This window comes from Osmerus eperlanus, chromosome 3 (genome assembly GCF_963692335.1).
Source record: "Osmerus eperlanus chromosome 3, fOsmEpe2.1, whole genome shotgun sequence".
In the NCBI taxonomy this organism is placed as follows: domain Eukaryota; kingdom Metazoa; phylum Chordata; class Actinopteri; order Osmeriformes; family Osmeridae; genus Osmerus; species Osmerus eperlanus.
Window position 1 is genome coordinate 18311006 of NC_085020.1, and position 20898 is coordinate 18331903.

At 43.0% G+C, this 20898-nt stretch overlaps 4 protein-coding genes across 5 annotated transcripts; all 4 read left to right on the forward strand.

The window, feature by feature from the left end:
* The first annotated feature begins 106 nt into the window (after positions 1-106).
* Positions 107-10491, forward strand: slain1a (SLAIN motif family, member 1a). 2 transcript variants are annotated; one of them, XM_062457599.1, is made up of 9 exons: positions 107-785; positions 2352-2488; positions 4765-4899; positions 5822-5932; positions 6026-6184; positions 6914-7258; positions 7404-7586; positions 7872-8214; positions 9616-10491. In XM_062457599.1, the coding sequence occupies exons 1-9, from the start codon at positions 322-324 to the stop codon at positions 9689-9691; spliced, it is 1953 nt and encodes a 650-aa protein (XP_062313583.1). In that variant the 5' UTR covers positions 107-321; the 3' UTR covers positions 9692-10491. The 2 variants fall into 2 exon arrangements, with proteins under 2 accessions (XP_062313583.1, XP_062313584.1); XM_062457600.1 differs by lacking the exon at positions 4765-4899.
* Positions 10492-12610: 2119 nt separating this feature from the next.
* On the forward strand, positions 12611-13951 carry wu:fc50b12 (uncharacterized protein LOC103911624 homolog). Its single transcript, XM_062456254.1, has 3 exons — positions 12611-12646; positions 12834-12997; positions 13717-13951. The coding sequence occupies exons 1-3, from the start codon at positions 12626-12628 to the stop codon at positions 13949-13951; spliced, it is 420 nt and encodes a 139-aa protein (XP_062312238.1). The 5' UTR covers positions 12611-12625.
* An 876-nt stretch (positions 13952-14827) lies between these two features.
* Positions 14828-18388, forward strand: kbtbd7 (kelch repeat and BTB (POZ) domain containing 7). Its single transcript, XM_062457607.1, has one exon. The coding sequence runs from the start codon at positions 15263-15265 to the stop codon at positions 17129-17131; it is 1869 nt and encodes a 622-aa protein (XP_062313591.1). The 5' UTR covers positions 14828-15262; the 3' UTR covers positions 17132-18388.
* Positions 18389-18612: 224 nt separating this feature from the next.
* On the forward strand, positions 18613-20881 carry zgc:101559 (Ras-related protein Rab-33B-like). Its single transcript, XM_062457669.1, has 2 exons — positions 18613-18880; positions 19481-20881. The coding sequence occupies exons 1-2, from the start codon at positions 18623-18625 to the stop codon at positions 19925-19927; spliced, it is 705 nt and encodes a 234-aa protein (XP_062313653.1). The 5' UTR covers positions 18613-18622; the 3' UTR covers positions 19928-20881.
* Positions 20882-20898: the final 17 nt, after the last annotated feature.

The following is a 20898-nucleotide window of genomic DNA, read 5'->3' on the forward strand; positions in this document are numbered from 1 at the left end:
CTCCTGTTTATGTGCCTATTGTGCACAGCTGCATAGATAACATGAGTGGGCCACTGTAAACTACAGACCGCGGAGGAGAATTAGACTGGGGGGGTCGCTGTCTGCTGGTTTGCCTTGTCATCCCTTGTGTGTCTGCGCAGAGGCAGAGCATCTTTGGTTGGCTACGGTGCAGCGCTTTGGACCCCGTAGCCGAGGCTATTGCTGTAATCAGTGAGTGAGTATCAGTTGCCTAGAAAACGGCAGAGGAAATTAAAGGGTGCCCTTTCATACAGAAACCTATCTAGACGTTTTATTTGCACATCTAAAGGATAATTATGACCAATGGAAGCAGAGGTATTGAACCCCCAAATGATGGCAGACGTCAATGGCAACAATAAGATTGCAGACGCGGAGCTCGAGGTAAAAAAGCTTCAGGAACTAGTCCGAAAATTGGAAAGGCAGAACGAACAGTTGCGGACAAGAGCAAACGTAAACAATTGCACTAACGACGCGCATCACCAGAACTCGCTGCCTCCATGTCTGCATGGGGGAAATACAGTCTGTTTAGGGTCTAGTACACATTTTCTTGAGAATTACGGATGTTCAAGTCCAACAACACCATCGTATTCGTCTGCCTTTGAACCGCACAAAGCGACAGAGGAGCCGTTCGAGTATTTTCATCCGAGCTCAACATCCGATTCTGCTGACGTTGACATCGACGACTGCCCGGCTGGACCCACCGTTCTGGATGAGGTGGATGTGCTAGACCTCAATATAGTCCTCCCTATCTTGGAGTCTGAAAGCTGGTACTGCTGCTGTTCCGTTATATTGACCCAGTTCCCGTCATGTATTTTGCATATTGTGTTAAGGATATTCTACGTAAAAAAAATGGTGGCAGTTCTTTGTCAGTGTCAATGATAGCCTGCAGGCATAGATTGTAAAACATAGCCCAAAAAAATTGTGCAAATATTTAACTATAATGTAATTGTACAGTGTCGAAATGTAACCCATGTAGCCTACTCATCACCTGTTTATCAAGAGCGTGATTCTATGTTCGACAATGTTTTAACTGTGGTAACAACAACAAAATCATTATCATCCATAGAAGGAAGCCTACAGAGCTTAAAAACACAATAGCCTAGTTGCCTACACAATATATCAGACTATACAGACACATGAACATGTATGATAGCTTTAGTTTGACAGAGCATAGTGATGGATGTGAAACGATGACTTGCCTAACACTACTGGAGTGATATCCAGGGTTGTATGCTTATGGCACCAGGCAGTAGCCTGGAGTAGCTCCACATCACACTGTTAGTGTGTAGCCCATTTTTAGCTCCATACTCTGATGTGGAAAATAAAGCACACTTTCATGCAGCTCAACGCAGCATTAATCAAATTCAACATTTGCCTCTGCTGCAATGATGCTCCTTCACCCACATATAGCAAGTCTAACCATCCGAGTCATTCTCTGTGACCTAGTTGTGTACTGTCAGGCTATGATACTCTTATTCTGGTCAGCTACCCTCCTCCCTGTCCCAGTTTGGAACAGTTGCGACCGATAGTAAATTGTCACAAAACTACTCAAATCATTTAGATACACTTCACAGCTGTACTGCTTTTATAAACCTTCCTTTGAGAATTGGAGGTTAAAGGATATGACAGTTATAACCTATTTTGTCGTTTCAACGGCAGATGATCCTACATGTTTAACAGTCAAGCTATCCAGGGTCTCCTAGGACAATATTTCCTTGACCATTCTGTGGAGCAGTGTGTGACTGTTAACAAGCGTTGCTAATGCAGCCTGTAATGTAGGGCTATAACCTTAAGTGGAGGTGTTCCCCTAGCCTTTACTTAACACTGTACACAGCACTGTGGTGCATGTCAGCTGATGACACACGGATTTAGGTTAGACCGGTCTGGACTTTACTCACAGCTCACACATCGAAAGGTTAAAAGGAGACGATGCTATACTATCTTAAGCTCATAGACAACCACTTAAATGAAAAACACAGAGAAAATACTTCACCACATTGAATTAGAGATGAAGTAGGCTAATTTATTTTAGCCTGTAAAGTATGTTCAGCTTTATCTTTGGTTCAACACAGTGGTGCTTTAGAACACTACTTACCCCTTTACTAAACAGTGAGCATTCTAATGCTTGAACCTAGACTGAAGGCATCATGTGATGTGTCTGTGTCCAGCTTTACACAGAGTGATTAAGGTGTTAATTAGTTGTCTGTCTTTGCACCACCTGACACTGAACACACACAAACGTATGTTTGTTACTATGAAAAGATACACTGAAAAGCTCTAACCCCAATTGCAAAGTTATCCATGTTTGAAATGTGTGCTGTACTGTGTCCCAGGCTGCATGTGTCACCCAAGGCCCGGTTGTTGGGACAGACTGTCCTCAGTCCTCTCCAGTGGTGCCGGCTGGTACTTGATCACCCCGGACCTGAGGTGGAGCAGGCCAAAAAGAACCTTTTCAACAGATTGGACCAAGGTACTGTCCTCTGCAATCCAAACACTTACTATGCTTGCATCTCAAGGGGCCCTAAGGGCATCTTATGCAGCACTCATCTGTACAGTTTTTCTTGTGGTTCTGCATAACAAATCTTTTTGTGTATTTTGTATTTGGGGTGTTGTTGTTGCACTGTGTCTTGTGTAACAAGACTGATCATTGGCATTTATTAGTGCTGTAATATTGTTAGAACTATGCACTTACTATTTGCACTTTCTGTACGTCACTTTGGATAAAAGCGTCTGGTGAACTGGACCAGACAGAGGCACTTTATTTTTAAGGAGCACTAAGGATAACAGATCAGGGGTGTAGTTTACGTGATATGCAGGCATACATCACATGCCTACAAGGATGTAGACCCATTGTAGAATCAGCTTTGATATGTGGTATGGGCGGAGGGGGGGCAGTTGGAGAGGGAGGGAGGCTTAGTAAACAAAAAGTAAGCTCACTGCTGTCTACTAGACTGCACCACTGTGTCAGCTGGATGTCTATTGAAAAAGGTAACATTTGCAGTGAGAGATCTGAGACAATCTGAGAATTAGACATCTCATCTTCTCTACTATCAGGTACAGAGTCTAGATTATCTTCCATTAGTCTGCCATTAACCATGTCTTCAAAGAGTCATTCATTATTCACAGTTAGACTCTTACCTTTAAGGCAAACTCCGGAGAAGTATGCCTTTCCGCAACACGATGCACTGTTATTTAAGGTTTTTACAAAGCTTTTACAAAGTTGCCATTAAGAACAATTACAGAGTGTGTTCCTTTCTGGAGAGAAGGCAGAGTAATTACCCCCAGCGAGGACACTGTGCTAGGCTGTGACTAAGATGGCACTGGCAGAGGATCAGGGTAGAGAGGATGACAAAGAGTCTCATCCTACACTTCTCTTCGAGAATTATGTCCTCTTTTTTATCATGGCTGAAACTTAGTCAAGGATCAAAACGGGCTATCCACGGTGGTTTAAAACCCACTCACTCTCCATCTGCACCTAGTTTAATCTGAAGGCTAGCATCAATCCAAAAGATAGCAACCAGATGAATTGTTCTTCAGGAGTGAAGTCTGAAATAGTGTTATTCTGATCTTTCACTCAGGGCTCAGTTTCAGACCTTCCACTTGAGTACGGGAACCATGGTAGTGAAGATGGTAACCATAGAAACCATGCTTACATTAAAGGGTCTCTAAAACCGAGTGCTGCTTCAACTGAGTGTGTGTGTGCACATTGAGTGTTGTCAGAGACCAGTATTGTTATTTGAGGGGATTTTACAAGATCAATGATTTCAGTATGAGTGCTGAATAATAAATGAAATGTCTCCAATCGATGTTGTGTGTGTGTATGTGTTTGTGCATCTTGGTGTACTATATATGTGTGCCAGTGTGTACGTGAATGTACAAGGTCCGCTCTCTACTTTCAAAGGCTGTATTCAGTAAAAGGTTGGCTGTCCTCCCCTGGGTCATGAATCCAGCCTTGTTCCCCAGCCTCAGTCAATGGATGTTTGTGTCGCAGCTGTGAAAGTTTTGCTTTATCCAACTGTGGTACGACTAATTGTGTCAGGAATGCCAAATGCACTCATCGCTGCTTGTGTGTCTTGCTGCCTACTAATCACTATGCTATAGCTACATTTCACAGTTCTCTGTGTCATTGCATGTTATCTGAATGCATCTGTATCTGCTTCATGTCTCACTATGGCACTGTAGGGATGAGATTCAAAATTTGGTAGGAGGGCTTGTACACTGTCACTACATGGCAAATCCCTGCTTATCCCCAATACCATACCCCCCCCCCCCCCAAACACCACTCCAAAAATCTGTACAAGCTGCAAAACCATGCCAAGCGTTTCTCTTAATCTGCAATATTCATATTGATCTGCCGTATGGGTGTGCCTTGGTGTTTTGGCAGTTGGCTGGAATGCTGAAAGAACGATCTCTGTGTGCGTGTGTATATGGCTGTGTGTGCTCGTGTGTATCAGACGAAGAGAGAGAGAGAGAGAACAACACTGACATTACACAGAAGTATAAGATATGTACAGAGATTTACAGAGAGAAGTTGTGTGTGCGTGTGTCTGTCTGTGTGTGTGTGTGTGTGTGTGCTTGTGTGTCAGAGAGTGGTACAGAGAGAAACACATTGAGATTGACAGACAGGACACATACTGTATATACATCCAGTAGCTGTTAATACATACCTGTGGTGAATGGCTGTGCTGAGTCATCTTCTTGTCTAACATTATGTTCATCCTGACCCCCCTACTGTGCTCTACCCAGTCAAGCGGTGGCGGGGCGTGTCCTCTGCTTCGGTGCGCCCCTACAGTTGTATAGAGGGGCTCAACTTTGTCAGCGGGCCCAGCTCTTGTCCTATCCTGCCTTACACTAAACCTCCTGCACTAACCCCCCCTACAGGTAACACACACAGTCTAACACACACATGCTATCTCACCCTACACTAAAGCTAACACACACAAACACACACTTACACTATCCTAGCGACCTGAAACTTGCTGCACTGGCCTAGCCCACAGGTCACACACGCACACATATTGTACATCAACCTGCTATGCACGCTACACTGACATAGCTCACAAACTCATATATCCTTCCTTACACACCATCATGCCCAACTCCCTCCCTTCGCTCTCACTCACGTCCCACACTCTGGTGTGTAGATGACCTTGGGGCCAGTGTCCGTCTCAGATTTCTTAGGGTGATGTTTTCTTTCTTATTTTCAGCCGCTACAGTAATTTGAGACTCCTAATGCCTCGATGAGGTCATTAGTCAACAGAGAATACTGCTTATCATGCATTATTATGCTCTAAGCAGAAAAGTGCTCCGCTTGCATCTCTGTCTGAGTTGATGCATCACATAGCAGGGACGAAAGCAAGGCCCCATAGCTTCTGTTACTATCCAATTACAACAGCTTGTACTGTAACGGCCTGTAATGTACTTACAGCATGTTACTGCATGTGTATATCCTAAGCCTAAATCTGAGATGTACTGTAGACACATCTACTCATTTGTCTCGAACATGTTCCTTGTGTACAACTTACAAGCTAAAGAGTTTAAATCTTCAGATAAATTAGCATAACTTCCTGTCTAAAAGATGTATGGTAGAACAGGGTTATCATGCTGCTAGAGCCACAAAGATGGGTGAGCTCTTCCCCTGGGCCAGAGCAGGTCGGTTCCTCTGATCCACATCCACATAAACATCCAAGATGGAAGCTTCATTAGTGGTTTATTATCTTGCTTGGTGGTGGTGTGTGTCATTGTGACTAGATTTCTAGCCTGCCACACTCAATCTCCCCCCCTCCCCCCCCCTTTTCCCCAGCTTCATTTTCTCCATCCAGCCATACTTTTCTCCAGCAGACTCTTCCAGGGATTGGCAACTGCAGCCAAGCAGACAGAACCCCCACCTTCCTCTCTCACTCCTCCCACCAGAGTAAGACTTATCAAACTCTCCTATCTGTCTGTCTGTCCGTCTGTCCGTCACTCGGTGTGACTGTCTCACCCGTGTGTGTTTGTGTGTGTGTAGGTAAGGCGTTTGGAAATCGCAGGCATGCTGCAGTAAGCCCCCAGTCTTCCATCGACAGTGAGTTGGGAGTACCAGACCTGGAGGATGACTCTATCTCTATGGGCTATAAACTCCAAGACATGACAGATGTCCAAGTCATGGCTCGCTTGCAGGAGGAGAGTGAGTCTTTCCGACTATTATTTAAATCCATTTGAAATGAATTAAATTTAACTGAATGAATGAGTTGAGATTCACTTAAATGAAATGAATTGAACTGAAATGACTGACCTGGATTTAACTGAACTGGACTTTTATGCAGAAAATATGTTATAAATAGTGTTGTGGCGAAATTAATTCCTCTACAATAGCAATTGTCGACATATGCCAAGATGAGAGTTCCTGGTTTATACAAATGCTTTCAACTATTTTCAGACATATACCATGCCAGGGTCAGTCCACAAGAAGTCCTATGGACAAACTATGAACATTCATAAGGTGGTGGCCCACATGCTATACGTAAAACAACAGATTATTTCAAATAATTGATCATTTGTATGAATTTTTTTATTTTTGCTGCTGGTGTTTTAAAATAATATTTCCTCTCCTTTTCATTTGTTTTGTTTATGCCTCTACATAGCTGTTCGCTTGTCATAAGAATGTCCTTGTTCAGAATGATCTGCTTGTCATGTGCATGTGACAAATAAACCACTTTGACTTTGATCCTTTTAGCCAGAATACCATGAATGCTATTAAAAGACCAACCTACAATGTGTTGTTTTGGGAAAAGCTACTGGGGTGCCACCTTAAGAATGTTTGATCATTGTTTGTCGATTGGTAAGCCTTGTAAAGCATAAAATCCGACAGTGTATCTACATACATCTACATGCGTATGCGTGCGTGTGTGTGTAGGTCTACGTCAGGAATATGCCTCTACCTCAGCCACCATCAGCCGCCGCAGCTCCAGCTTCTCCCTCCACTCCCTCCGACGCAGCGAGATGGACCTGGAAGAGGAAGAGGAGGACGAGGAGGAAGGCTACGACCAGCTCCCCCCTCCTCAGCCTCAATTGTTTCGGAGCGGGTCCATGCAGAGGGGCAGCTTGCCCCACTCTCACACCTTCTCAAGCATCAGAGAGTCTGTCCGACGGAGCCCGTCCTCCCACCAGTACTCCCTCTCTGGGCTGTCCCAGCACCACCTGTCCTCTGGTCCCTCCAGCCTCACCACAGACACACACATGGGTTACCGACACACTTCTGGTGAGCACATCTCAGAATTAGGCAAGATTTGCCTTTTTCCAGCCTAGCCTGCCCTTTCTAAAATCATAATTTAATGTAGCATGATTTTCTGTGGTATATCAATCTGATGGTTTAAGTAATGTGTTCTATTACTATGGTTATGTAGATAAACTGCGGAGAAGCATGCCCAACCTGATCCGAGCTCCCAGCATGCCTTGCGTCCCCAGTGTTCCAACCTTGGCCTCCCCTGTCAATAACTATCAAGGCCCCACCTCCCTGCCAATTAACTCTTTGCGGAACAGCCAGAGTTTTGACTCCTCCAATGGACTTGCACGACTCCAGTCCTCCAGTAAGACCTGCCTCCTTCACTCTATGCATGCAGAAACTCTGGGAAGACCAGAGAGAATTGTGGGATTGACCTTCAGCCTCTTTGGAAAGGCCATGCTTCACAGTTTCACTAATGCTTGTTGTTGTCATTCTCTTTGCTGTCTCTTTTTCTTTCTCAATCTCCTTTGTTCACTCATCCATTCATTCCTTTTTGCTTCCTTTCTCTTTTTTCCTCTCCCTCGCTTTCACTGACTTCCTCTCTCATCCATCTCTCTCTCCCTCTGCCTCTGCCTCTCCCTCTCCCCAGTTCCTTCCCCGGGCCAGCTCAGCCAACGTGTCCAGAGCGTGGGCAGCTTTCCCTCTTCCACCCCCCGCCACCCCCTTAAAGCCACTGCCTATGTCAGCCCCACCGTTCAGCAGGGGCCGCCCGCCCACCACCCCTCCACCCTCTCTTCCTCCACCAGCCTCCATTCCTTTCCCAGCTCTGTTGCCCTACCCCAGCCCCTGAAAAGCAGTCCCTCGATCCCCCAGGCTCTGAAGGCCAGCGCCCCCCAGACTGTTGCTTCCCGCAGTGGCCTACCTCGTCCCACCTCTTTTATAGGAACCAATGGGACCCCCAGGCCCAGCAAGATTGCGCAGCCCACACGCAGGTAAACACAGTCATCAGGCTGGCTTCTTCTTCTTTGTTGATGTTATGGTAAATTGCAACCAACAATTAAGAGGTGCATCACCGCCACCTACGGTTTGGGAGTGTGAGGCCGGCGGCCTACACTATCTCAAAGAAAACAAAGAAAACCATTAAAACAATTAATAAGATAACACCTAAATGCTCACCCCCACTCCAGTCTCCCGAAGAAATGATCAGAGATCCCTATCCCCCAGATAGGGTAAGTCCCTTCACCCCAAAAGTCAGAAAACCAACCAGATTCTCCCTGATGTCTCAGTCTTATTCCTAAGCACAGTTAAACAGAGTAAAACTCACAATCAATCAAGACATGGCTCACCGTTTCTAACTGTCCACACAAATCACTGTCCAAACCATCACCATGCAGGAATGAAGAGCTATTAAATAATTTAGTATCACAATATGGGAGGGGGGTGACAATCAACATAGCTTTGCAAGCACAGAAAGAAGACGCTGCATTCATGGTACTAGATAGCTTTTGTTTAGTCTTTAGATAGGGCTATAGGGATAGGGGTAAGCATATTTCTCTCCTGGACATGACCAAGGGTCATGATGTCATGAGCTAATATAGCAGGGTATAGGTCAAACATTGTTTATTATATTCAGAACATTCAAAGCAGTATAGAAGTAATAAAGTAATCATTAGTTGTAATCTTTAATTATTGTTAATTATCAGATCTCTTCACTAACCTTTGTACCTTCTACAATAATGTCATCATTTTTAATAACAAATCACCTCTGCAAGCACTGCCTGATAGTAGACTGCCCACCACTGATGAAGAATCCATGCAAAACATCATTCGGAAGGGTCTACCCACTGTAACCCTGCCACCAATCCACATATTTCAGTGGATCACACAGACAAATTAGATGACCATCTCAGACTCTATATATACAATTCTGGTATTTAAATCTGAGCTCCTATTTTACCAGATAGGGGGTCATTGGAGCCATCAGTAAAGACCTTAAGATATTAATAAAATCGACAGAACATCCGATCAGGCTGGCTGGAGGGAACATTTCCATAAATATACTATAATAATCAGGGCCAGATACATTATATAAATTGTCTGTTAAGACAATACATTATAAAGTCTTTTTGGTGGTTGATAAGTGTCTCTTTGAAAGTTGTATTCAAGATTCACCATATTGTTGTGTGGCTGCTGGCATCTGTACCTGGCAGAAGTTATTGAATCGTATACGATAAAAACAGCCGTTAATGTGTCAATTGTTTTGCAATAGTTTGGTAAATCATGTTTTATTTTTATTTTAGAGTCTTACACTTCTACACTTAAGTTATTTATCTCTCTTGGTTTCTCTCTTTCTTTGTCTCTTTCTCTGTCTGTTTCTCATCCTTCTCCCATAGTTTACTGACCCCTCCTAAGAGCCTGGCTGCCCTAAGTGCTCTGAGGGACGGAAGCTGGAAGGATGGGTGTTACTGACCACTTGGACTAGGGTTAGGATCAGGCCAGCACCAGGCTAGAACCAGCTCTAATGTGAATCTGTCCAGGGTAGTGGGTTTGCCAAGTGAAACCCACCTAAAGACAGTGTTTCAGGTCCATTAATTGACTACACCCTTACATGACTGACAGGAAGCCATGCGTTTGACCGACCCAATAAACACATAACCCTGGGTCCAGCGGGCTGGACCCTCTGTTGTTGTTCCTCCCCAAGCACAGACTGTTCTTTAAATGGAGAAGAATGAACGCAACACCGTGCGAATGATTCATGATATTGATTGGTCTAGTATTTGCAGTGTGGATTGTAGGCTCTGCAGCGCTTTCATCTACACGGAATGGATTTCACTCCCAGCTGAGAGACGAACATCAAGAGATCCAAGCTTATTAAGATTTTCTATTATAATAATGCTTCTAATGTTTTTGTATTAAACTGGTTTACCATCATTCGTTTCTGTTTAACATTTAAAACTGTGAAACTGTCTAATCAAAGTTGAGAATGAAGAAAACGTTTTGTGATATTATATGGCTGTAGAAGTGTTGTGTTAAACTATATTTATTATTTCGGAACTTAAGGCACCTTTACCAATACTGTTGTTAACAAGTTTAATCAAATATTTCGAAACCTTCTTTTGTAAATTCTCAAAAGGAAATCTGCACCTTCTGTTTCTTTCTTAGGATTCTTGTTAACATTTTAAGTGTTCATATTAAAGTACATTCATATCAATATTGCACACATAAGATATAAGATAATAAAGGGATGGTACATTTTCAGTGCAAATCGACATTTCTAAACATTCTTTTAGCATTTATTGTTTCACCGTATTTGTCTAGTGAAACAAATTGAGCAGTTCTGTGATCCCATCCTGACTATCATCATCTTACTATAATGCCAGTGTGTGTGTGTGTCTGTCTGTGGCTCGATTATTTTGCGAACCGGATACTGTATGAAGTTGAAATTTGGCAGGTGTATTGCAGGACCTAAGGACGCATCTTTTTTGACAAGGCAGGCTACTGTCAGTTAAGGGGCCCCCAACGGACTGACAAATTGCCATATTTGCTACATTTGGAATAACTTGCATGATATCCATAACATTCCCGCAGTTAGAAGTCAATGAAGGTTACATATTTTGTAATTGCGTCTAATTGATTGAGAAAAACTAATTCAGTATGAACACTGTTGTCAATGATATTTAGGCAACAAACTATACAAAATAATGCAATGCTCCTAAGGACCATGTTGCGAGTTTATAAACTGGTGTTTTTGTGAACATTATACTCCACTACATTTACATTTGTACATTTAGCAGACGCTTTTATCCAAAGCGACTTCCAAGGGAGAGCTTTACAAAAAGTGCATAGGTCAATGATCTTAAACAACGAGATAGCTCCAAAAACATTGTGCGTAGCCAAAACATGAGCATACATTGTGATAAGCATCGGATCCAACAAATCTTTCTTAAGTACCGTTGTACTCCCGGAACAAGTGCGTCTTTAGCCTTTTCTTGAAGGTGGGGAGACAGTCAGGGGAGGTGATTCCACCATTGGGGGGCCAGACAGGAGAAGAGCTTGGGTTGGGAGCGGGCGCTCTTGAGAGGTGGGACCACCAGACGGTTTTCAGTAGAAGACTGTAGGTGGCGGGTGGGGGTGTAAGGCTGGAGGAGAGACTGGATGTAGGCAGGTGCAGTCCCGTTCACCACTCGGAAGGTCAGTACCAGGGTCTTGAATCGGATACGGGCCGTGATGGGTAGCCAGTGATGGGAGATGAGGAGCGGAGTAACATGGGAGCGACTGGGTAGGTTGAAGACCAAGCGGGCTGCTGCGTTCTGAATCCCCTGGAGAGGGCGGGTTGCGCATGTTGGGAGACCGGCGAGAAGCGAGTTGCAGTAGTCGGGGGGAACTACAGCTGCGTGTCTTCAGCGGAAAATGTAAAAGAAGAACACAAAATCTAGATTTTTTTTACATTTTATTATAGTATTCATCACAGTAGATATTACTGTCTCATTGGGCATCCAGTCTCTCCTTCCCGTTCACCTGATGTCATCCATAAAGAAAAACCTTTGAAAGAAGCTTTTAAACTGTATTGTGCCAGTGTTGTTAGTCAGCACTGCACATCTCATGGATGAAATGCTGTCTTTCTAACTAACAGAAAGACAAAAAAAGAGGACACTTTATTTTCTGTAGAAAATTGAAAGTTTTGTTTTGTTAGTGAATTATTGTGTTTACTGATAATCCATGTGGATGCACAATGATATCTGTGATCAAACTGTGAAATTAGTTTACCTGTACGTACAAACTCCAATTAAAGTAACACCAAATCATCTACAGTAACCACCATCTTAATCATCGGCTGCATCACAGGCACAGTCACTGCACTAATAAAGATATTTGGTGCCATCTCTAAAATAATTTGTTTGACTCACAATAAACAGCAGGAAGCACTGTTGCAACATAAAGAAAGAAGGAGGGACTGAATCTGAGCGTACATGTTTAATGTTGAGTAGTTCTACCAGAATGTTTAACTGGTAAACCATGTGGTCCTTGGTGGGGGGGGGGCGATATTTTGGAATAATTAAAGCAGTACTGAGGGCTTAATATTTAACAGGCTAGCATTTGGTTTCTAAGGTAACACAGTTTAAAACAGAAAAGAGCAACTAGCATAGTCTCAAAATAAGGTGAGTTGCAGTGTCAGAGTACGGTGAATTTCTCATTATCTGTCATCTCCTAGGTGTGTTCTAACAGACATTTACTATTTTATTGAGTTGAATATCTCACAGCATAGAGAAACTGTCACAGAAATAGTGTAGCCTATAGATTGACTATAGGGTTATGACTGTATGTATTGATTGTTGACTTGAACAGTATTTACATATTTTCTACAGACAACTCCTGAACAGTCACTGTGTGGAGCAGAAAAAAATGCCCAGTAAAGCACAAGAGGTATGTCAAAATGTAGTGCTAGATGTTCCAATGTCTGTAGGAATGATATGTGGTGGGTTATAGGAAACAAAACTCTAAATAGAGAGTATCTTTAGGCATTTTTCACAACTATGGACTTTGTCACTAGCCTTTGCTTTTTGGGTGCAGAGAGAAAGTCAGTAATTGCACAAATGGGGTATTCTTTCAGGATGCCGTGATCAATCTGAAGTCGGTCCAAGACCTTTCCCGTCAGCTGGGGTTTGAATGGCCGGTTCTAGCCTACGAGCTTGGCTTCAGTAGGGCCGAAGTACGCAAGTTTCACACCACCTCCACGGAGAAGAAAGTTCAGGCCAGGAGCATGCTGGAGTGCTGGTGAGTACTGTACATATACAGTATAAATATAAATAAATGTCTGTGTTTGAAAGAGAGAGAGAGAAAGAGAGAGAGAGAGAGAGAGAGAGAGAGAGAGAGAGAGAGAGAGAGAGAGAGAGAGAGAGAGAGAGAGAGAGAGAGAGAGAGAGAGAGAGAGAGAGAAAGAGGTAGGAGGGCCCGGAGAGACAGAAAGAGGTGGGAGGGCAGGGCAGGAAAAAAAACTAGGAGGGCAGAGGGAAAGAACAAGAAAGCAATAACAAATTAGACATGTCGATGTCATTCGAGGCAAAATGACTAAGATTATAGAGTGAAATCGAACCAACATGATATTATTCTAAAAATACATCATGCCTAACTGGCCAGTCATTTCAGCCAGTTTCACCCAATTTTAGCTACTTTTTGTGAATGTGTGTATTTGTGTGGCTCAAGGTGAGGGACTAAGAGGATTATCAAATTATTTCTGTGTCGTTATGCAACTTAATTGGATTCTGTCTATAAACCAGATGTGCATGCATCACACAGTATAGGCTACACAGGCAGTAGATCACAGGCACAGCTCTAAATGTAGACAATGAATTAGAATAAGGATTGTCTTTGGAAAAGTAACAACTCTCGTTGAAGACCCCCCCCCCCTGCCCCTTCCTCCTCACTCTCTTCTTCCTCTCTCCCGTCCCTCGCACTCCTGTCATTTTTCTTTCATCGCTCTTTCATGTCTCTAGGTATGAGAAGTCCTGGGACATGTCCAATAAGACCAGGTTGCTGCAGGATGGGCTGGAGCGTGCCGGCAGGAGAGACCTGGCAGAGAGGCTGAGGTGCCTCCACTGGGGGCACCAGAAACTCAGCCGCAGGGTGGAGCTCCCCTCAGCCTTCCCTTTCCTCATCACCGTCCACAAGACCCTATGCTACCAGAACCGCCTGTGCCGTCTCAATGAGCTGAACCACAGGCACACTTGAGAGATGGGTGGAGGGGGTAGATTTATTTGCTACTGTCCCAAAGTTTGTTGGTGTCCATGAAGCATTTTAAAAATAAAGTTAAATAAACTATTTTTCAAACTCGTCATGGCTTGTCTTTTTAATTAGTCTCAAAAGGAGTTCTTAAAATAACAAACTGCTGTGGACGGTGCACTTTCAAATGCATTTTTTATAACTTTGGGGCCAGAATATAGTCCTCCCTTTAAATCTATCATGGTGCAGTTATGTCAATTATGCTTCTTCACCTCAGTTTATTAACTGGCTTTGGACATTTGTGTCTCACACACTTTTCTCTGGTTAAATTATTCGATTAATATTTGAGGAATGGTATACATTATCTCCTTGTTGATAGTATTTCATGGCATCAAATTTAATCCGCTATTGTAATATGCCAATTTGATTTTCATTTACTGTCAGAGAAGTAAAGCCTATACATTTAAAATAACAAAAAGGGAATTGACTAGAGCTGGAGGTTAAACTGGAGTGCAGCACCGTCTAGATGTAGCCTATCAGACTATCGGGGTCAACAAAAAGAGTTCCTGGCTGCTTTCATTTTGACCTTAATCCTACAAAAATCTGTTAAATCTCACACAGCAATTGTAGTCTACCCTCTTGACTGGCTGAAATAATCATATGTTTTGTCCGACTGGAAGAATTAAAAGAATTAAAATTAAATTACACTAATGTAACGTATAGCCTAATTGTTAAGTGTATCAAAATGTAAACGTGCACAGCCGTCGCTTGTGTGAGATCGTCGTTCTGAGGATCTGAAATTGGTCAACCAAACATAATTCAGTCCCCGTTACACGCAACCTATCGAGGCCATATGCGACCAATCCATTGGTAGCAAGATTGTGTGACCACGCAAAGCTATACAGTGGCTGCAATGTCTTGAGAACAAGATGGAATTATCAATGGCTGAAAGATAACCCTAAAAGCGAATAGATTTGACTACTGAAAGTGTATGTTATTTTCAGTCTGCTTGTATTATGCTTATATCGGACTTGAAAGACAATAGTCAAATATTTTCATTCATGATATTGAGTTGTCAGTCGGCATCGAAGAAACGCTGCATTGCAAGTAGGGTATTTGCACTGAGGATAAATGCAGGGTATTTGTTTACCATTCGAAGCTATTGTAATATTGTTTCATTCATGGACACATTTACATCCGATTGACAGCTATTAACTAGGCTTCGCGCTGGTTCAGAGTCGTCAACCGTATGACTACAATATTTCGACGAGCAGGACAAATATTGACATTGAACATAGCTCCTCAAGCCACACTGCTTAAATGGCTTCAATGCTCGGCTTTTTCAGTGGTCCAGAGGAACTGGAAGATGTAAATCACGCTAGGGGCTTGATTAAAGAGCTGAAACTGTTCTACGATTCTCAGCTCCTCGCGGACATTGCAATCGAAGTGGAATGCGACTACACGACGCTAGAGTTTCGAGGCAAAAGTGACAACAGAAAAGTTTTTTTTTGCAACCGTAATATCCTTGCTGCTGCCAGCCCGTACTTCAAAAGCATGTTTACCGGCGGGCTCAATGAGAGTATGCAGGATAAAGTGTTGATTCGTGGCGTGGATGCTGAGTCGATGTCACTGATAATAGATTACTGCTACACAGGCAAAGTGACCATCTCTGAGGGTAATGTTCAGAAGCTCTACGCTGCCGCCAATATGCTTCAGCTTGACTACATCAGGCAGGCATGCACTAGTTTCATGACCCGGAGATTAGACCTTTCGAACTGCGTGGGGATCTTAAAATTTGCTGACACTTATGACAATCCAGATTTAAAGGTTAAATCACAGGCTTTCATAGCTAGAAACTTTTTCCAGCTCAGCACTAGTGGTAAGGAATTGTGTGAGCTGGACCTGAGACAGATGAAGGAAATGTTGTCATTAGACACACTTGATGTGGACTGTGAAAGGAAGGTGTGCTCAGCTGCCCTACAGTGGATTGATGCAAATGCACCACAAGAGACAGAGGATGCCTTGCAGATGCTCATGTGTGTGCGCTGGAGCTTGTTCACAGAAAAGGATCAAGCTTTCTTAGACAGCCTCAAGGTACCCTCCAGCCTGGAGAAATACATTGGGCACTTAATGGGTGGGGCCGCAGAAGAGGATGGAGTCCCCATGAAAGCCGGCGTTGACGACCTCAAACCCAGGATAGGCGCGAGTGCCAAAGAGATGATTCTCTTCTTTGGTTTGCCGAATGAAAACATAATGTGCTGCGACCCTTTCTCAGAGGAGCTCTACTTCATGGCTCCCCCTCTGGTGAATCTGAGCAGCCAGGACTACAAACGCTTCACCATGGAGTCCCTGATGGTCTGCGCCACGCCTGACAATACACTATACCTGGCCTCCCACCTTTCCAAACACTTCTGGGTCTACAACCCTCTCCAGAACAGCTGGCAGGGCCTGGCCGAGAGGCTCGTGGGGAGGGTACATTCAGGGATGGGCTACCTCAGCGGCCACATCTACATCCTGGGGGGCAGGAACTCTTCCACGGATACCAGACTGAAGGAGGTGGAGTGTTACAGTATCCAGAGAAACCAGTGGACCCTGGTGGCCCCCTTGCCCCACTCCCTGGGAAAGATGCAGGTCGTTGCGGTAAACGACCACCTGTACGTGGTCAACAAACGGAGGATGCTCTGTTACGACCCCAAGAAAAACCGCTGGCGACACTGTGGCCCCCTTCGCAGAGACAAGTTGCACAAGGCCTGTGTGTTTGAAGACCAGATAGTCTGTGTGTGTGACATCCCAGTGGTAAAGACCTATAGCCCTGCCAGAGGAGAGTGGAAGAGGCTGGGGGATATCCCTATTGACAGCCGGGCCCTGAATTACCAGGTGATCCAACACAATGGAAAACTTCTGCTTCTAACTCAGACACTACTGCAGCACAACAAAAACAGGGTCCTCATACACGAGTATGATTCTGCTAAGGAGAGCTGGAAGAACGTCATGGCCGTGTACGTCTCCTCGCTGGGTCCCGTGTGCGTTTCGACACGCGTGTACTCGGTGTGTTTGGGTTCAGCCCAGAGCTTTGCCACAGAGGAGGATGACGACAGCGGATCTAGTGCTGACTGGGACTTTGACGGGCTGACGGATGCAGACTCAGACTCCGGCAGCTCAAGTTCCTTTTCTGATGAGAACTGGTAGTCTCTGTGGCCTGGGAGATGCCATTGCATGAAAGGGAAACCTTTCAACATTTAACCTTACCTAAATTCTGGATTTATATACAAATGGAGACACATCTAACAGTCATATTACTCAGTGGAGATGTGAGGAAACTGGTGTGATCTTATGTATGTGTATACACATATATCAGGGGGTATTAATGAAGAAGAATTGACCAGAAGTCCCTTTTTATGACTACTCTACAGTGAAGGCCATTTTTCATACACACCCTGGTTCAAGACTAACAATCATACCAGTGGGTATTTTCAATTGTAAAATACTTAGGAAGCCAGGAAGACTAGCTTGATGTTGTGAGCTCACATTCTGTTTTACTAAGACAAACCTGAGAGCGGTGCTCAGTTGGAAACAAAACAGTCCAGGATCAACTGTCATGACATAAAAATTCTTGCGACAGCAGACCCCAGAAACCACACTGATTTCACATTGAAACTTTTCCAATTTACAGATGCATTTTTTGTTGCTGCCACTCTTTTTGTTTGTTAAGTTATTCAACTTGTAATAAAAAAAAATCCCAAATGTATTCTGTGCTGGCCACTATAAGTATTTTTGCTTGTGGTCTACAGTTGCAGAGGTGACACTAACAGCGTCAACGCAATAAAACCGTGCACTAAACTGCCTCAGGTTAAGCTTAAGTAATAGCCATGACAACAAATAAAGTTTAAAGGACATATTTGAATATTTTGTACATTGTGAATATAATTCTAGTAACATTGATTTGATTAACATTTTATTGTTTGTATTTTAAGTTAAATATTGGAGTGTATTTGAAAATAATTACTGAAAAGGAAGACCTTGTCTTGTGCAGTAAGCATATTCAATGTAGTTCACTGTCGTTTGAGAGTTAGCTATTGTCAGGAAGAGTTGTGGTTGTTGAAGTAGGCCTACTATGAAACCATTTGCACTTATAACATTCACACATGACCACACAGTGTTTTATTTGGCTGATATTCTAGATCTAGCCATGCTGGGAATAACAAATAATAGATTCTCCTTTCCTCACCAGTATTTATTTAGTAGTTAGCCTATTTATTCCACATTTATTTAAGAGTTAATTATTCAACATCTTTAATTTATATTCAGGACCTTAAACGTGTTGGGATGTTTTGACATTGATCAGCCAGCTGCACAGACGGGTTTGTGTCATATGATACAATACTGTGGATGATACATACGTTTACATACAACTCTATCTGGATAAATAAACTGTTGATCCTTTAAGCATTAGTAGTTGTTTTTTATTGAGGCATAACCAGAGCCATAGATAGTTGGCTAGATAGATAGATAGTTTCTATGGCTCTGGGCATAATCATAGACATGTATATATGTCTATGGGCATAACGACATCTAATGGCCAGCAGAAGTGCTCAATGGTGGTTGGCTGAGCCTGTTCTCGATTGTACAGTGTTAAAAGATGTTCTCGCGACAATTCTGACGATCTCATGAAAATGAGCGATGGCAAATGAATTCATCACTGAAAATGGATTTGATACTGTTTTCAACAGAGATAGTTCATTTGAATCGTCATGCAATCATGAACACGAGACGTCGCAAACCAGAATTTTTAAAATAATTGTCATCGGAGACTCTAATGTGGGTAAAACATGTCTAACCTACATGTTTTGTGGGGGTAGGTTTCTTGAAAACCCCGAATCAACAATCGGTGTTGATTTCAGGGAGAGATCATTGGAACTCGATGGAGAGTGTATCAAGGTAAGAATGTAATGGTTTTATGCTCCATGAATCAGTAAACCTATATCATCGTAATGATCCGTCCGGGTAACGTTTCACTACCTAAAGCGGTTCATACGGAGGCTACGGGAACAACGGATACTCATTACCTAGCCTGCTGATGCAGCCTCTACCCTGTCATCTATCGAAGTTTTGAAGAGAATTAGGTTACTTCTATAATATTGCGTTTGCAACAACAAATAACAAATGTCCGTCTTTACTGTTAGAGGAAAACATGTTTACCGTTTACTAAACAGATACATTGTGAGGGGACAATACAACATTTTTAGTTTCGTCTATTATAGTGGATTTTTCGAAGTGAAACAACCTTTATATTTATTTATTTTCTATTATATAAAAATACAAATTGTAACCTGTGCCTACTTTACTAAAAGTATTCCCTTGGTACTAAACATAATTACCTTCATGTCAGAGAAGTCCTATATTTGAAAAGCCCCTAGATGACTTTCCACTCATATTTCTCTTTCTTCACATAGTAGGCCAGTAGTTGTTTAGGCTTCCATGCAAAAAGTTGTCAGTTTCAATCCCACCTGTTCCAACTCCATTGCTTTATTACCTCAGTTGCAGATCTGGGACACAGCGGGCCAGGAGCGCTTCAGGAAGAGCATGGTGGAGCACTACTACCGCAGCGTCCACGCTGTCATTTTTGTCTATGATGTCACCAGCATGGCCTCCTTCCATAGCCTGCCAGACTGGATTGAGGAGTGCAGCCGCCACTCTGTCTGCCCCATGGTGCCCCGCATCCTGGTAGGAAACAAGTGTGACCTGCGGAGTCACCTGGAGGTGCCCACAGCCCTGGCGCAGCGTTTGGCTGACAGCTACAACTTACCCCTGTTTGAAACCTCTGCTAAGGACCCTGGGGAGAAGGAGCATGTGGATGCCATCTTTTTGACACTGGCTTACAGACTGAAGAGCCACAAGCCGCTAAGGCTGAAGCAACCCAGTATGAGCAGTCTGAGACAACTGGGGGAACAGAAGGACCAGGGGGCGACCATGTGTTTATGCTGACTCACTGGAGCCTTTGAGGGGCTTTGTTCGAAGTTATGGCTACAGTTTATCAGGGCATTGTGTGAACTGAGCACCAAAACAATACAGTAAATACTTAGAATTTAGTCATAGACAAATATGTGTATCTATGTTTTCTGGTGTAGTGACACTGTCATACTGGTCAATTAATTACTAGTTCATTCTTTCCTTCCTACCTTGATCTTTTTCCAAATGCAATTATGTAAGAACAGAAATCTAAGAAGGAAGACGTAATCTAAAGCGTGTCTAAACAATTTTTAGACTGTGTCCATAAGGTTTACTTTCTCTTGTTAAACTATGTTCTAACCATCAATCAAGAAGGAAAAGACCATATGACAGGATGCTACTTCAAACAGAATGCATGGTAACATTAAACTCATATGAAAGGATCACATATGTACTGTACAGGCCCATGTCACAGCACTCACATGACTGTCAAATTATTATGGAAGTGTGGATGCACATAAACTGTAGCGTTTATTTTAATCGCAGTAGGCTACTGCATCTCAGTGGATCTGACAACTGTATAATAGAGACAGCAGACCAACGATGCATGAGTGATAACAGCTACAACTGAATTTTTGCACTCTATAGGGTTGCGTGAACTTTCTTTCCACATAGGCCTATGTATTTTGTTTACAAGCATGCTAACTTGTTTTACTGACCAGATATTTACGGTCATTGTAAATGCAGTTGGCTAAATATAAATGAAAGTTTAACAAAGTTATTAACAAGGGAAATGTATTTGGCTCATCATGAGTCATATCGGTCACGTTAGAAAGCAATCATTTGAATGAGCATGTTTGGGTTAGGCGTTACATGAGGCCTATGATATGCTAAAAAGCTTCAACGAAATATTGCAATATAAATATTGAAATGTTTGGAAATAAAGATTGAATTGAATTGAAATGTTTGGAAATAAAGATTGAAGCCTGATCTATGCTTTTAATTGC

Coding starts and splice junctions, on each gene's coding strand:
- slain1a (XM_062457599.1), top strand. CDS start 322: ATGGAAGCAGAGGTATTGAACCCCCAAATGATGGCAGACGTCAATGGC. Junction 2,489..4,764: donor TTTCAACAGATTGGACCAAG/GTACTGTCCTCT, acceptor TGCTCTACCCAG/TCAAGCGGTGGCGGGGCGTG. Junction 8,215..9,615: donor ATTGCGCAGCCCACACGCAG/GTAAACACAGTC, acceptor CTTCTCCCATAG/TTTACTGACCCCTCCTAAGA.
- zgc:101559 (XM_062457669.1), top strand. CDS start 18,623: ATGGCAAATGAATTCATCACTGAAAATGGATTTGATACTGTTTTCAAC. Junction 18,881..19,480: donor TCGATGGAGAGTGTATCAAG/GTAAGAATGTAA, acceptor TTATTACCTCAG/TTGCAGATCTGGGACACAGC.
- wu:fc50b12 (XM_062456254.1), top strand. CDS start 12,626: ATGCCCAGTAAAGCACAAGAG. Junction 12,647..12,833: donor TGCCCAGTAAAGCACAAGAG/GTATGTCAAAAT, acceptor GTATTCTTTCAG/GATGCCGTGATCAATCTGAA. Junction 12,998..13,716: donor AGGAGCATGCTGGAGTGCTG/GTGAGTACTGTA, acceptor TCATGTCTCTAG/GTATGAGAAGTCCTGGGACA.
- kbtbd7 (XM_062457607.1), top strand. CDS start 15,263: ATGGCTTCAATGCTCGGCTTTTTCAGTGGTCCAGAGGAACTGGAAGAT.